Source organism: Vidua chalybeata, chromosome 15 (assembly GCF_026979565.1).
Source record: "Vidua chalybeata isolate OUT-0048 chromosome 15, bVidCha1 merged haplotype, whole genome shotgun sequence".
NCBI lineage: Eukaryota > Metazoa > Chordata > Aves > Passeriformes > Viduidae > Vidua > Vidua chalybeata.
Genome location: NC_071544.1, coordinates 10,122,632 through 10,140,291, shown reverse-complemented (window position 1 = coordinate 10,140,291; position 17,660 = coordinate 10,122,632). Strand labels below are relative to the sequence as shown.

General features: G+C 38.2%; 1 protein-coding gene across 2 annotated transcripts in view; it reads right to left on the bottom strand.

Annotated features, from left to right (window-relative positions):
- SPOCK1 (SPARC (osteonectin), cwcv and kazal like domains proteoglycan 1) overlaps window positions 1–17,660 on the bottom strand; it is a 272,499-nt gene that overhangs the window by 169,622 nt on the left and 85,217 nt on the right. For both annotated transcript variants that reach the window (XM_053956874.1, XM_053956875.1), the window contains exon 3: window positions 16,888–16,933. In XM_053956874.1, coding sequence (XP_053812849.1) covers window positions 16,888–16,933 — 46 coding nt within the window. The remainder of the gene's footprint in view (window positions 1–16,887; window positions 16,934–17,660) is intronic.

Here is a 17,660-nt window from a genome sequence, read left to right as displayed (position 1 = left end):
GGCTCCTGCTCCTCCCTTTCTCTCAGCTCAGAACCTCATTCCTGATTAATGAGCACTGAACCTTGATTCCCGATTTGGTACTTGGAACCATCAAGGTGGCAGAACTCGAGAAGGATGATGGACTACATGGGAAGAGAAGGGATGAGAATTTTTGCAACTGTTTCTTTTTTTCTGGTGAGTAGCTCTACTGAGACTAGGAGGGCAGCCCCAGTAAAGAACTGTAGAGTACACAATTCATGGAAGTCACACAAGTAAACATTTAAACTAAGCAGGGGAGGAGAGGAAAAAGAAAATTTTATTATTTCAATTACATGCACAGGAATCTATAACTCAGTTTATATGATCTCATCCCAGGTTCCCAAGAAGCTCACATGAGAGCTGGAAAACAAAACTTCATTTCATGATTCTCAATCTAATTTCTAATGGAGTTAGGGAAGAGATTCATTTAGAGACCTGAAGGATAGATTTAACCATTAGACCATCTTGTCTCATGGTCTATGCATTGTTGTAAGAAATTCCAGTAGTGGGGATTTAAATAATCTTCTATAACTTTCTATGGCTGTTTTCTATTAGAGCAAAGGTGCATATTTTAGTTGCACTCCCTAAAAATGTGAGAGTAATTTCCAATTTGAACTAATCTGTGTTTACTTTTGGCAGTTATTTTTATAACTTTACTCTTTAAAGTTGCTTCAGCAGTCCAAGTTTCCTTACCAGAATGAATTTATACTACACCATCTATTGCCCTCCAACTTGCTTTTTCATAAACTAAACCTAATGAACAGTTTAAGTTGTCTGCAGAATCACTTTTGCCAACAGATGTGCTATGATCTGGCAGAAAAAAAATGATGATCACAGGGCCAGATTACTACTATATAAATATTCCAGGGATGAAGCATATTTCCTTCTCTCTGATAGGCAGGACTGGTAGTTAGAGACCAGTCTTGTGAACTTTGCAGCATGGCCAGAATGAGACAAAGAGGTTGTGCAGACTCTTCAATCACAGTAGTGCTGCCCTGAGGTTTAAGTAACAGTTATTCTTTGTCATATTGATGTTTCACTTGTTCATTATGTAGAAAAAAAGTCAGTCCCTCTACATAGCAAGGAATTTTCACCTTCCTTCCCTTTATTTGACTTGATCCAGGAGACCATACTGACTCAGACTGCACAAATCAAAGCACATAAACCAAATCATCGGGGGCATCTCGGGACTCAGGGAGAGAGGTGTGCACCCTGAGAACACATAAATCACATAGAAGTGTTATCCAGCATGCAAAAGGAATGATTTTGGGCATACACAATATTTTAAAGATCAAATTGTAATTTAAAGATGCAAAACCCTTCAGGGTAATTCTCATGTTTTTTGGTTTTTTTTCCATATCTGCATCTACTGTTATATTTTAAGGGAATTCTTCTCTAATAAAATTCAGTAATTTAATGCACTGATGGTAATGTTGATTCAATTTTCTGCTTGCATAAATATATTCTAAATCCATATTATAAAAAATAACACTGGCCCTAGGTGTAAAAATCTGTACTTTTAATCATCTATGTAGCCAGAATTAATGATCCAGTAATAACCCTCATTTGATTAACTGATCAATCATACTTTATCTGCACTACCATAGCATAATATAGGCATCCACTAAGAAAAATATTAAAAAATAAAAGATCAATTGGTTCTGAGCATGGATTAAAGGATTATTTGACCAGATGAAAGCAATGAGGCTGAAATTATTTCAAACAATGTGGAAACACAATTTATTTCAAACTGAAAATTGAAGGGTCTAGTGAAAAGCATAGGAAATAGAAACACTGGGTTTGTCATTTATGGAAGATACAATCCTAGAAAAAATCCAAAGTGCAAGAAGGAAATGCCCAAGCTCTCTTTAATTTTGCAACAAAGTTAACATGCAACAAAGTTTATACTGAAGAGAGATCAAATATATTTTGTTCAAGCACAGGTACTGGGTCAAGCATGTAAATGTCTAAAGCAGTCAAACGAAACATAAGCAGTCATAATAAACAATATTCTGCTGGCCTGTTCATTCCATTGGACTGATATTCTTTATGTGTCTCTGACTTCTAGTCCAGTTTGGGAAAACCCTCCCAGATTTCATGCCTGCAGCTTTACAGCAGGGTGCCCACATGAAGTGCTGCCTCAGTTCTCTGCACATTCAGAGCACACAAAACAAGTGGAACGAGGAAAGAGGAAAGGAGAGTGACACTATCTGCCCAGGCTTGAAGTCAGTTACATTTGGCATCACAGACCTTTGCTGAGGTGCTAAAGAACCTCAGCAAACTTTTGATTCTGGCAATTTTTTCAACTCCATAATGCCAGCAGTCAGCAAGTCCAACAGCACAGAACACATTCCAACCCTCTACAGACCCATAACACATTGAGTAATACACAGGGTGAGAAAGGTGGAGAAGAGGAATGTCATAAATGTAGTTTATCTGCCCTGCTTTAACCTTGTTACTGTCCCAATTGCACGTGCAAGTTCTATCCACAGACTGCATAATTAAGATCTCAACACACACCCAAACACACTCCAATGTCCAGATGCCCAAGCAGTAAGGAACTGAGAGCCATAAAACATCTGGTGTAATCCCTGGAAAACACATCAGCAGTTCTTCATGACAGCAATTACATAACCACTGTTGTATCTTGGAAGGATGTGACAAGAATCTCTTTCAAACTACTACACGTAGCTGGAAAGAACTGATTGCGAAAGTGCTGTTTCAAATCACATACGTGGAAATTCACAGGTATGTCACCAGGGCAGCTGAACTCCACACAGCCACTCACTCCCTGCCCCTGGCAGTGAAATGGGGGAGAGAATTGGGAAGAAGAGAAAAATCCATGGGTTGCAATAAAGACATTTAACAGGACAGAGAAGGAAGGGATGATGATGATAATAATGATGATAATAATAATAGTAGTGATCATGATAATATAGCAATATTACCCAAGTGATGCAAAATGCAACTTCTCACCTCAAACTGAGTGATGCCTGGCCAGCTCCTCAGCAGCAGCCCCTGACCAGCTTTCCCCCTGGTTTATACCCTAAGCATGGTCTCATGTGGTCTGGAATGTCCCTGGGGTCAGTTACCCTGGCTGTGTCCCCGGCCAGCTCCCAGCTGGTGGGGTGAGAAGCCAAAGGTCCTTGACTTGCAGTAAGCACTGTTCAGCAGCAGCTGAAACATCAGTCTCTGTTATCAACATCATTCCCATCCTAAATCCAAACCACAGCAATAAACCACCTACTGGGAAGAAAATGAATTCTGTCCCAGCTGGAACCAGGACACAAATACCATGAGCCACAGAAGATGGCCTTCTAGTTCCCAAACCCCTGGTTTCTTGGTGTCTGCTCTCTTGCTTTTGGAATACCTCGTTCTGATCTATTTGGTAGGGGTTAATAAGGCCAGTAAATGATCTGTGAGGAAGAATTCATGAATATGTGGTTAAGAAGACGGCACTGAAAGGAAACATAGCAAGTCTTCATATAAAGAAAAAGCCACTAAACTTAAGGTGACACCCCGTTTATCAATGGCACACAACACAAAAGTTTTCAATTCAAAGGTCTGAACTGCAGAAAAGGAAAGTTCAGGTGACAAATTTCCAATGGTTAAAAATATGAGAATAAATTGCTGGGGAGACTGTGGACAGTGAGGAAACGTCAGGAGTGATGCAGGGTTGATCCTGCCTTGGGGGAAGAGGTGGATTACTTAATTCCTTAAGAGTTCTTGAGATAATGACACACCATGTCATTTCCAAAGCTTTTCAAGTTTAGTGGATTGAGGAAGTGATGAACTAATTATTTATATGAAAAGATTCTGATAGGATGATATATCTACTAAAGTAAGTTTTAGCTGGATTTATAGTTTGTTCCCTGCCATTTTCATCTCTAGCAGATGAGGTGTGAAATTGCTTCAGTAGAAGGACTCAGCACATAACAGCATCAGACAGCATTTAGAAGAACAGGACTGTCAGACTTCAGGATCATGCTGAGCTCATCACTCCCTTCTGGATCTGCAGTTCCCTTGTTCATGCCATATTTTCTAGGGAACTGTGGAAGCCAGATCTGGTCACATGTTTGATCTGTGGATACTTTTTCAGTCTCTGCAATGAAATTGTGCCCTAGAAAACAGCTCTGAATGGCAAAATTACAAAATGGGAGACACGCACACAATCCTTCTGCTTCGTCTGCTTTATTCACTTTGAGAATTCCATCAAATCCATGACCTTATAAGCATTTGAAGAATGAGGCTGGATATCTCAGACACCACAGTAAGACCACTCACACATGAGAGAGGCAAGGAACCCACAAGGTGCTGCTTTTGCACCTTAGTACTTTTTATCAGACAGGAGAAATGGCCTAGATCCACAAGCTAAACAATTAATCAAAGCTTAAAAAGCAGCTAATTTGGACCAAATTTGCTCAACTATTGCCATAATGTAATGATGCTTACACAGAAAGGAAAATGCACATGATACAAATGCCCAGTAGCCAGGTTTGTATCAGAATGACTGAAAAAGAGAAATACCCAATGAACATGCATTTTCCATCCAAGTTATGTAAGTCTCAGCCAAACTTAAATCACTGTAATGTCACTAAGGAGCCTGCACGTAGCTGAGGGCAGAATTTGACACTGATGTAATTCTGCCTTTGTGTTCTGCCCCTCAGAATTAATCCGGTTTAAATCTATTTGTCGTACATGCCGACCAGTTTTACAAGCTTAAGGAAATTTTTAGCACGTCCCCTCCCAAAGAAAAAAAGGATGCAAAGGAATTAATGAATTTAGAGTTAATACCCAACTTTAGTTGTTAAGACAGGAAAATTATACTATAATTAATTAAAATAAAATCCATTCATCACACATATCCAACCCTAGGCTCTTTATGTGTCAGAGATGTCACTTAAATTCACACCATTTGGTGGAAAATAAATGCTAACTTTTATTAAAATACTTGTTAAATCACATCTACCATAATTGAAATATAAGAAAAAACATTGTAATTAGCTCCCTACTATAGACCCTACAATGATTTTAATGAACTTTTTTGTTTAGTCAGCATACCAAAAATTAATTTCCCAAACTAAGTGTTCTTATCTTTGAGGAAATTGTCGACTTATGTAAGAATGGTCTCTCATAATTATTTAGTGCCTTAAAAAAAAAGCTTCTAAATATTTCAGACTTTAGTTTTTAATAGTTTCCTTTTGAAACCTCTTGTTGTGCCAATGTACTGGACAAACACATGGAGGGAAATAGTGAAATAGAATTTAACATAGAGATCCCAAAAACTAATAAAATTGTTCACAAAAAACACCTTTGTTCCAGATATATCTTCAATTTTTCACTCCTTGCCTTCTCCACCACACAAAAAGCTCTATTTCTAGCTTTTATTACCTTGCTCTAGCAACCTTCTGAAACCCCATCCCCCCTTTCACTGAATACTAACTAGAAGTGAGATAAAAACTTCATTATCCTAAGGTGTCAAGGGTATGGATTCAATATTTTAATTAAAGAAAAAATAAAAATAATTAAAAACCTGTACAGAGATCACAGAATTCCTGTTATTTCAGAAAAGCAAGCAAAAGACTCTTTTCTCTCTACTAGACTGATGAAAAAGACAGCATACTAATGGGCAGGCAAAAATCAGCTATGCCAGGGGACTGCCACACAAAAAATCCATTATTAATCTACCTGATCCTTTTTCAAAGCATTCAACATCATCTACTGCATACTTTATTTTTGCTTCTCTCAGCTTTCTCCTTCTTCCTCATCCCTTCCCAGCTCAAAAGAAAACAGTAGAAGGGACACTAGCACAAGTTTCCAGCTCCTGAAGCCTTTATTCCAACACACCCTTTTTCCCACTGAAACTGGGTAATTTTCAAATCCTCTGGCCTACACAGAGATGACACAAAGGCTGAGATGTGTATTCCAGGAGAACCCTTCTGCTTAAGGGACGCCTGTCATGGTTATTTCATGCCACACATTTCCTCCAAGTTCTTGTCTTCATTTGAAAGCCTGGCAGAATTAGTTGTTCTTTAATGTTTCAGAAAATGTGGATAAACTGATTTCTAAATATCTTACATATAGCTAATATGAGCTGTGTCTCAGTTGAGATCAGTGCCTAGAAGAGGCCCTGTGTGCATCTTGTTTGCACCTGGTCCCATCTAACTTCAGTCCACTGAAGGTTAATTAGGCTCAGCTGGACCTCAGAGTGGCTTCCTAATCTGAACCACAGACAAAATGAACAACCACCTCCAGCTTTTGGGTAACTGTGCAAATGAGAAAGGTTAAGCAACTATGTCCTTTCTTTAAAATGGCAGCCTGTGAGGAGAAGTTAACTTGTTACATTTTTATAAAAGCCACATATATAGCCCTGGAGTGCATTCCTCCTCCTGGGCTCTCTGCTTCCGCTAGACAGGTGGCTTCTCTCTCCTCTTTCATCTCAAACCTTTATTTTTTTTCTGTCTTAAAAACTGAGGTACCTGACTGACTGACACAAACAGGCCTATTTCCAAGTCATATCAACACCTTCATCTGCTAAAAAGTTCTTCTTTAATGCAATTTCCAAGGCAGAGCTCTCCACACCAGGTGCCTGCCTTAGTTCAGTACATCAAGCACGCTGCTCACAAATGCACCACATGACACTAACAGGGAACACAACTTCCCCTACAAAATCAAGGGAGAGCAAAGTAATAGAAACTGAAAAAAGATAAAATGTTTTGTAGGTAGTGGAACACCAGCTGATAGCAATTTCTCTTTCAAGCCACAGTATACTTAATTTATTTATAGGCACTGAGGAAAATGTTATTGCTACAGCTCTGTGCAGGAAAATACACTAGAAGTGCCACTTCATGAAAAAGCAGCTTAGAAGTAGAAACATAAGGAAAATGAATAATGTTTCCCTAAATATCAATCCCATTTCTCGCAATAGAATAATGATGAAGCCAGGAGCTATGTCAGGCAATTAGGAGGGGGAACAACTAAGTACAGCCTATAGCCAGCACACAGCAATGTTGTATTTAGGAGTTCTATTGTTGAAGTATCTACAGATGAAAAACATAATAAGTCATAGTCTTTACGTCTAAACTATCATGATCAGTATATTTGTATTTCTGATACTTGGCTATATCACTCACATTAACATCCTGCTGGTATTTTTCAAATGGACTTGTGCTTTTTATGACCCTACTTGAACATGGCTTTTCGTGGTTTTACTTTTATATTCTTTGGGATAGCTAAACATAATCTGGATTTTGAGGATAAATAAATCCATTGGGTTAGACTGAATTGACTCTAATCATATGCTAGAATTGAGAACAGGATTAACAAATCATGGCTACTGGATTTCTTTTAGCTAACACTCAGTCCTTAGGCAGCTTTATGTCCACTGAGAGAGAACCATACAGATGCCTGTATTTAACAATGATGTGCAGAGGTTCTTCCCTTTCAGTTTTGTAGACCTCTGGTTATGTCAGCAAGCTTTCACTGATTTTAAATATGAAAGGTCATTCAAAAGGCCCCACTGAAGAGAGAAACAAGCATCCTTGCCCTTCCAGCAAAGATACATTTGCTCTTAGAGAATACATGCCTCTTCTAATGAATTTTAACCCCCAGTAATTAAATAAAAGATAAACTCCATGAACACACAGACAGATCATATAAAAATAATTACAATTATGCTTACTTACATTGCATTACAGGTGGCTGTAATGTGCAATGATCCCTAGGATTGCTCTACTGTACATCCAGTTACCACAGAGTTCTGTTTACTTGTTTCAGATAAGATGGGAAGTGAGAGACTGATTTGATTCCTCAGCATATAAATTAAAGCTATCCCAGGAGCAGAACATATCTACATTGCAGGTTTTATTGTACTGCCTTGCCTTGTGGTTAAAGTGAATCTAACGCTTCCACATTTTGGGTCAGCACTTCATCTGCCTGCATCCTTCTACAGCAGAAGAGGCAGTGCAAGGATGCACTTCCATAAGGAAACAATGCTGCTACTGATCTTCCCTGGGTAAAACAGAATAAACCCTCACACATTTCACAGAGAAGAGCAGAAGTAAAATTTCAGTCTTCAGATATGGGTTTCCTGTCCCTGCACTTCAAAGAAATATATATAAATTTGACAAGCCTTTCAAAGCTGTTGGGCAATAACTGCTAAACACAAACAGGTGTTGATGGTGAAGTCCATGGATATACTGCAACCAGAGGACACAGAGAGAAAAGACAGAATGAGATCAAATGACTAAACAACACTTGCCAAACTAACTTTCAACATACTGTGCTTAGGGAATTTTTTAGTGCAGAACAGCATCAGAATATATTTGAAAGCTTCTTTTATTCATCTTGCCATGGACTGCTTAGCATCAGCAGTTTGGAGTTTAAAGTAACTTTCCAAATGACCAAGGCTGCAAAGCTAGAATGCAAACAATCATCATAGAGAAGAAATAATATTATTTCATGCAAATATGTTTAATTTGAAGCAATGAGAAGAGGAAGTAAATGGCTGTGATTCACTCAGTGTTTTGATGACCTGGGCACTTAGGTTTACAGCAGAGGGAGGTTTAATTCCTAAATACATAGGCACCATCACATCTTAGCTAATTAATTGAAAAAGAATGGGTTTCATTCAGGTTTGATTTTCACCCAAATCTTTAGCCTTAAGGTTATATCACAACCTTTATTCCTGTCTGGAGGAAAAAACCAACAAACAACTACTAACACCAAGTACTACATCCCTGGAAGTCCTCCTGACTCTATGAGAAAGCAGGAGAGGGAGAAGCAGCCAGAGAAAACGGGCCTCCTCCTGCCGGTCCCTGTTTGCATTCACAGAGCTTTGCAAGCCCCTGACAGCCATGGTTAGTGCCTATCTGGCAGTTTATGAACATTACTCCCTTCAAATAAAAACCTGTTATTTTTTCAGGTGGTGCCAAAACATCTGTCAAGGATATTGGTTCATTTATTTTCTATTCTTTGCTTTGACTGGAAATTTATTTTAAGAAATACATACTTCAGCATTTCTTCTGCAATTTCAATGGAATTAGCTGGTTTGCATTAATCAAAATACAATCACAGAATCACAGTGCTAGAATGGCAGTTCTGGGAAGGATGATGGTTCCATTCCCCCTTTTCATTGCTGGACTAGCTACCCCTGGGTCATTATCTGCAAGACATTTGTCTAACATGTTCCAGAACACCTTCCAACAGTCTTGACATCCTCTTTAAAATATTCCCCCCAGTGCTTAAATATTGCTGCCACCATGAAGGCTAAAATTAATTTTCATTGCTGCAGTATAAAATTACTCCCCCTTGTTGTATCCACAATGGATGTAGAATCAGCCCTCCACCTGCAGTTAATTTTAAGTATTTGGAAACAGGATTTGTGCATTGTTTTGAGTTTTTGTGGGTTATTTTTGTTTGTTGTTGCTGTTTTGTTGGTTTGCTCCTCTCCTTCAGACTTTCTTCGCTGAGGATATTTTCTGCAACTCTGATCATCCCTGTTACATTTCTTTGGGTACTTTCCAGTTGATCCACAGTACCCAAGAAGCCTGGTACTCAAATGTGGACAATGTATTCCAGCCAAGGTCTTACTGGCACTGCTTAGAGCTGAGGGATTACTCACAGTTACACATGCCAGTGCAACATTTGCCTTTTTCTTTTTTGCAGCAGAATGACATTGTTGACTCATGTTCTATTTGTAATCCATTATAATCCCCTAGCCCTTTGCTCCAAATTTATTACTGATTTGTTTTCATCCTGTTTTGTGCAGATGATTGTTCTTATCTAAGAACTTTGCATGTGCCTAGACTAAATTTAACCTTTGTTTTCAGACCATTTCTTAAATTTCTTAAGGTGACAAAATTTTATTTCCATGCTACATGTAATAGGAAGCCTAATTTCAATATCTATAGTTTAATTAAATTGGTAAATAAAGGTAAATGTCAAAAAGAGGTAAATAATACTGGACCCAAAAGAGATCACAGAGACCTCTACTCAATTTATCCTCCCAGCCTGGTATTGAACCATTGACAGTTACTACAGAATATAGTTTTTCAACTGATTTTGTATCCACCTCAGAATTATTTCTTTTAGACAACACTTCTTTAACTTACTTATAAGGCAGTAATGGAAACCAGTGTCAAAAACCTTATTGAGTCAAGATATGTGATGCTGAAAGCTTATCCCTGAGTATCAAGGCCTGTAATTGCCACAAAAGAAATTGAGTTTAGTTTGACATCCATGTCAGTTTTACTCACCCCCTTACCTTATTGATGCTAACAAATATTTGCTTAAATATTTGTCCTAGTGTGGAAGTTTTTTCCCAGGATTTTAGATTTAACTCACAGGATACATTTTCCCATTCTCTTCCTTTCCTTAATGGAAAAAAAAAATACCATGTTGCTTGTCTTTTCTCAGTCTTGTACAATTTTGTAACTTTTCAGGGATAACTTTAAGTATCTCTAAAATTATTTCAGCTGATTCCCTTAAACCACAGATCAATTCCAGCTGATTTGAAAATACCTAATTTATCCAAGCCTGTCCTTTCCCTCATCCAGAATCTTACACTCCCACTGAAAATATCAGCTATGTTTCTACCTGGTCTTGGCAGCCCTTTTATGTGAAAACCAGAGCAAAGGCAGGTGCCAAAGCCTTGACCTTCTCAGCAATGCCTGTGCAGGAGAATCTCTCTCCACTGAGCCAGCATTTTTCTTGATTTCTTTTTCTTTCTTATACACTTGTAAAAAATGCTATTTCTAAATTCTAGCCCAAACATCTTGTTTGTACTTGGTTTTCCGGGATGGGGCTACCACCCTTAAGAGTCCACTTAGCTTTACTTTCTGTAGGCAACCTCTTGTCACTGCAGTCATTAAGAGTCTTGTCATTAGCCAAGCTCCTGCTTTTGGATAATTCATGTTTGTGATTCCTACATTGAGCAAATGCTAATTATCCCTGTTTTTCTTCCTCTAATTCTTAGTTTACTTAAATCTATATTTGAAACAACTTGTCTTTATTTTGATGTTTTTCTCTTTCTAAAAATTCTCCATTATGCATTTTTATGGCCATTGCCACTCTGCCTCTACTTTTAGTCTCCACAGGAGCTCCTGTTTTTCAGCTAGAACCAAATGACTGTAATCATCCATTAAGTGACAAGCATATAAACATGTTTAAATACTGTTCAAACTACTCTTCTGACTGGATAGTGATTCAAGGGTCACTCTGGCATGCAGATGCTATACCATCCAAAATTAAAGTCAAATAACATTTCAAATCTGGAGACTTTGCCCCTCATTGGTTTGGCCTTCTTAAATCAGAATACAAACCAAAACTGCTTGGATAATGCACTGGGGTTTCTCTCACAGCAAGTAAGGAAGATTTGCAGGCACGTATTTTACAAACATCATCTTTAAAGGTCTAGGTAGGTTACCAAAAATGAACTCCTATTTACTGAACTGAAGCACAGGCAAAGAGACCTCTGCTCCCCGAGAGATGCCAGAGAGAGCAGGGTTGGGTTCTGTGATATTCCCCAAAAATGCCCTCATTTCAATGGAAGCTGGATGAGCATGGGGAGGGCATGAATTTCCCTTTGAAAATCATGTCTGCTTCAAAGTCAAAGAAGTAAGAGATATTAAAAGCAAGCCAGCACCATTATTGACAAAACTAACAAGTGCTCCCCAAGTGCTAATAAAATTCCAGCCAAGCAGCCTATTGATCACTGCCTCTGCTCAGAGCACATCAGCCATAATGCAATCACACACAAGGACCCCAGCCTGCCACTCCTCGTGCCATATTTAATGACAAAATTGGTTGCTTACAAGCTTATAAGGAATTTAATATTACACTTCTAGCATGCAGAAAGAACCACGTGCAACTGCCTGGAGATGAGCAGCCATATGTGCTTGAAATGCATTTGATGGGAGACAGTATATTTCATGTGCTGCATCTCAGCTATTGTTTTTGGTTGATTCAGTTAACATGTTCTAAAATTGGACTGATTTACTGAAGATTTGCAAACATAATTCATGTGCACTTGTACTATGAATAAGCCTCTAAAACTAATTCAAGCACAGTCAAAAAATAAATTGCAAAATAAGTTATTCAATTGAAATCTGCCATCTGAGCCACTGTAATAGAAAACATTTATTATAAAACTAACATATATTTGTGGCTGGAGATGTGTTCAGTACTAAACATCTCTTTGTGAGGAATTTATTCAGGCTTTTCTGAAAGAACATCTTAACTGGGCTAACAGAAAATTACATGTTCAAAAATAATTGCAGGTTCTATGATTTTCATCCTGCATCACAGGCTTCCCATTTCACTCTTTTTGTTTTGGAAGGCTTATGAATTTTAGGCAAACTTTTTTTTCTGCACAGCTGCAGAAACCCATTTCTGGAGTCTGGATTTGTGATTTAAACACTGGAAAGACACAGGTTAGATGTGATGCACAAGGAGAGGAAGCACTGATATCAACACATTCATCTTGAGATGTAATGCTCTAAATTTGGCAAATTCACTTCACAGGGCTGCTGGGCTGTGAAAGTCACAGGCTATGCTACACTGGAGGCCTCAATCCACTCAAAAGCAATGCTTCCTCTTCAAAAGTGAGGGTATTTTGCTAGTTCAGCCTTTCATTAGTGCTCAAGGGGAGCTCTTTGAAATGAGAACATGTCTGTAATTAATAATGATAGTCAAGTCTAAATGAGTGTGTCTGACATTAGAGTCAGTCATTGATAGGTCCAATTCAAGCAGATAAAGATTTTCACATGATACAGTAGAATAAGGAGTTTTAAAATTTTTTAATTTTTTGTATTCCCTCCTCTCCAAGGGCAGATAATGAAAGCCCTGAGAAGGAACATCCCTGTCCAGATTTCAGTTATTGTGGAAGAGGATTGAGAATAGACAGTGAAAACAAAAAGAAAGACTGGAAGACAAGGGGGAAAGGTCAGACTATTTCTAATCAGGAGCTTTTTTCCCCTGAAGCCTGAAGCATTTGGTATTGTTTCCACCAGCAATGGGTAAAATTGTGCCCTGTTTCTAGCCAGTCCTTGTGCCTCAGTGCTGAAGGCAGAGCTGAGGGAGGGGACTCAGGCCAGTTCCACCCACTGCAATCATCTGACAGTGTCGCAATCCAAATGGAAAGGGGGAAACTTGCACCTCCTTGAACAGAAAATTCCTCAGTTCAGTGTTTTAAACACATATTTGGGAAAAAAATCAGCACTACCACAGAATCACATTTTTACCCCTCGTATTGCATGCTTCTGCAGATGTGTTGTTAATAATAATGGCAGCTCAATGTTTTAAAGATGTTTTGATTCAGAGCTCATGCATCTGCAATATAAAGTGCACCCCACTACTTCCACAGTTCCTGTGTTCTGCGCAAAGATGCTTTTAAAAAGTCATATGGTAAATTAGACACCATTCCAAACTGCTTCTAGCAATTGAGGGGTGACTTCTAGCAGAGATTTTCAGTCACTTAAAATTATTTTTTTATTTAACAGTTTTCAATTAACAGACTCCATAAAGTCTTAATGAGTTCATTTTTCTGGCATGTCTGGTGCTGAATATGAGACACATATCAAAATCTCTGACTTGAGTTATACTAAAGTGAGAGATTCCCTATTCCCTCTTTTCTTTCTCCAAAGTGGGTGAAGAATAGAAAGTATGCCAGGTTAGCTGTCAAGCTCCTTAAGAACTCTCAAATGACCTTGTCAGGGAAAAAAACACAACTCTTTGATTCATATTTCAAAATCCTGACTAACCTGCCCCTTCTGCTCTTCTGCTTTATTGCTTCTGTAACGGTGACAGAATCAAGTTCAATATTAATGAGCAGCAATCACTTCCAGGCTACAAACTCTGCTGCCTTCTGCAGTCCAAGTGCCTTGTTAGCTCAGCTCTGTCAGTAAGACTCTCACTTTTGTATTGGTTTCTCCTGGGTTAAAGATGACTAGAAAGCTGGGCTGGTAGCTCAGCTGAAAAAAAACCCACTCTGATCACTCAAGTGCCCTCTGAGTTGCAGTTGAACCACTCAAGTTGACTTCCCTTGAACAGGCCTGCTATCCAAACATACCTCATGTCACTCCCTAGAGGTTTCAGTGAAAGCCATGAATATTTTTTTACAAAACAAGGTATTTCTTTTCCTGAGACAAACACTCAGGTATTTCTCTCCACACTGCAAGCAGAAAGCAGACAGCTTGATTACACTGTTATTGTTTTTCAATGCATAATTAAATAATTCATCCTACTGAATAAAGCCAGCTTTTTGTTAGAAAAGAATAGAGTTGGTTGGATGCATTAGACTTCTTTAAGAGATGCAAATGAAGTACAAGCCTGGAAGCAGAACTCTGCTGATTTTCAAAACCTCTGATTACTGTTGGTTTTTAAATCTGTTAAACATATGGAATCCTCCAGCTACTTTTGTGAGATCCCTCTGGCAGGTACTTCCTGCCTTCAGTTACTTCCAACCCTGCCCTCCCAGCTCTTCCAGCCAGACTTCAGAATTAGAACATTCAAGCAGGATTTTAGATTTAGAATTGAGAAGTAGATTTTTAATATTAAAAACTTGTAAACCTGTCCCAAAAAGTTAGTGTTTGCAAAAAGAGCTTTAGCTTGGTGACACCAGACCTAGATTTTCTATAAAATCCCAAATCTGTTTTCATTCACCCACTGGAGAAGCTTTTTTTCTCTTTAGTAACTAGGAAGAATCTTGGTCTTGTGAGGTTAAAAGAAGCCTTTGAGATATCTCTCAAAATAACAATTGTGTGGTGAGAACACAGACCTGCTAGTGAATTCACAGGAGGAACCTAGGGCTCCTCGCCACAGGATCTGCAGCTCTCTGGATATCAGAATCCCAAAAATATAAAATGAAAGCTCTTCTATCTTCAAAACCATACAAGAGTATAAGGGGCATTTAAACTCCCCAAAGAGAAACAGAACAATATGGGAAAAATACCAGGGCAGGGAGAATGGAAAAGGAAAAACAGATTAAACAATTGTCTTGCAGCTCACGCTGCATAAAAGAGTTGGGACAAATTCTTCTCACTGTTCTTTTTCCTCTCTGTGGAAAATTACAGAAATTAAAGCTTTGGTGGGAACATCTGGGAAAGATAAAGCTTCCCTTCCTTCCTTCATCTCAGCAGTTTCTATTTCAATGCAACTCCCTCTATATACACATAAATATATCACGTATACATTTACACACATATACATACCTATATGCATTTATAAACTGAGGATTAGTCTTGTCAGCACCTGACTCATAGGGCTCAAAGCAGCAACATATGATTTCTCTTCATTTTTTGGGTGACTACACTGAGATCAATGACTAAAGACTCACATGCTCTGTGTATATGTAACTAAACCAATCAACAGTTTTCAAACAATTTTTTTTTTTGGTGCAATAAATCTCTTAAGAAATGTTTGAGTGGCTATTTTTAATGTTCTAGTCAGGGCGAATTTTGCCATAACCAAGAGTAGTGACCTCTGTCAAAAAGAATGATCTATTGGCCAAATAAAATCCATTTTAAGTGAGAAGAAAGCAGTGCACAGTTCTTTGTGCAAGGCAGAGCACCCTGCTCAGACTGCACCCCACAGTCTGCATTCTGTTTCCTGAGCAGAGACATCCACAGTGTCAGAGAAACTCTGCCCTGAAAAAGAAATGATCCTTTTCTTTACAAAGAGACAGAAATCTTAGCAGACATTCGACATATCCCTTCAAGGTATCCATGTGTGGTTTTAGATTCTCTACAAGCATTCCTGCTTTTGCCCAGAGTCAGACATCTCAGTAACACAATAAACAGGACAGTTTTAAAGCATGTCAGTTCAAAACCTCTCTGCAATACTTTGCCAGGATTTACCTTTTTGTTTTTTCTCTTGGGAAAACAGAGGGTCACAAGGCCTCCGAAAGTGGTAGGAGCATAAGTTCTATTTGAAGTCAATAGGATTTGTAATCCTAAATCCCTCGAATGCCTTTGAAAACCTCTGTGGATATGTGTTTTGACAAAGCATCAACTTTGCCTTTCCTTTGACACTGAAGTTCTATTTCCCTAAAGACAGAGAATCTACACTCCTAAGCTCTAACCCCAATGATATTCCTGTGAGCTACAGACAATACCAGGAACATGCCTGGCAATGAAATATAGAAATAGGCGTAAAGTGAAGTTTTCAAAAGCACCTTCAGAGACTTCCAATATGTATTTTCTTCCTAAACACCTGCATAATTTTGAATTTCTTTTTCCTGGTATGGTTGTATCCAGTGCTATCCTGGACATAATTACAATGAGGTTTTTTGAGTATTTTTCCTATCCTTTAGTGGCTGGCCTGGAAATATTTGAAGTACTACCATAACTTAAACGCTCACCAAGACAAAGTGCAAAACATCATTTACAGAGCCTGCATCTGAAACAGCAGCATATACACAGCACCATTTCCCTTTTAAAATCAGCCCTGAAATTCATGCATTACAGGTGATTTCAAAGAATTGGCCCCTTGAGTGTTAGAAAATGCAGTGGTTACATTTACAACATTAATTTAGCAAAGCCTTTAACATGAAAGAAAATGAATGTGAAGATCCCTGTTTTAAACTGCACATTAAACCAAGATTCATGGTTACAGAGAATCTCTCTGAGCACACGTTTCATCATTGAATAGCAAGTGGAATGGATGGGGATTAAAAACATGCTGAAAAAATATCGAGATGAGTCAAACTCTTCTACATAAACCACCTCAAGCTGTGACTAAATTGGGAATGAGATGTAAATATGAATATAGCTCTCCACTAATGCACGGGACAGACAGAGGAAGGGAGACATAAAGCATATGGGGATATCACAAAATAGCAAAAGACAACCACAAAATGTGTACGAAGTTTACCTTGATCAAACGGCTTGTTTGGATTCCAGTTTCTGAAATAATCATCCTAAATGGGAATAATAAAAAAAAAAACCCTTAGGAAAAATGCAATCAGTATTTTCAGTACTATTTTACACAACTACATGAATCAATTTGTGTTTTGATTCTAACAGATTTAGCTCCAATAAGATAAGATAAGACTATCAACAGGTTGTGTCCTAAAGAGTAGTAAATGCAGATTAGAAATTAAAGAAAAAAAAGGTCCTTGGATTCAGTACCTTGAATTTTCCTTCTGGATTGTTTTTGAAAGCATGCCCATTATTAAATATTTTATAATAACTCCGTATGATTTCATGTTAGTCTACAGTTTTGACATGAAAGACCTTTTGACAAGGTCAGCAAAGTAAATTCAAAGATACATCCACACATGTAAATCACACCATTGTGAACATATAGAAATACAGGGTAATATTGCAAACATTATACTTAAATAGTACAATAACTTCCAGAAGCACTTGCAGTGAATATTTTTGTCACTGTTCCCACTATTAAACTTTAAAAATTTTATGAAACCTGATGTAAAGAGATCATTGTGCTGCAAGTGTTGTGGTTCTGCTCTACACAATTCTCACTGGATTTTACACTGGAGAAAGCAGGGACTGTCAGAGTACCTGGCTAAATAATGATTGTTGCAAACTAGTCTCTCTCCAGAAAGAATGGAAAACACCTGCATGTGTTGGATCAATCTATACTCTGTGTACTTAGCAAATATTTATCTGAAGGCAAAGTTTTCC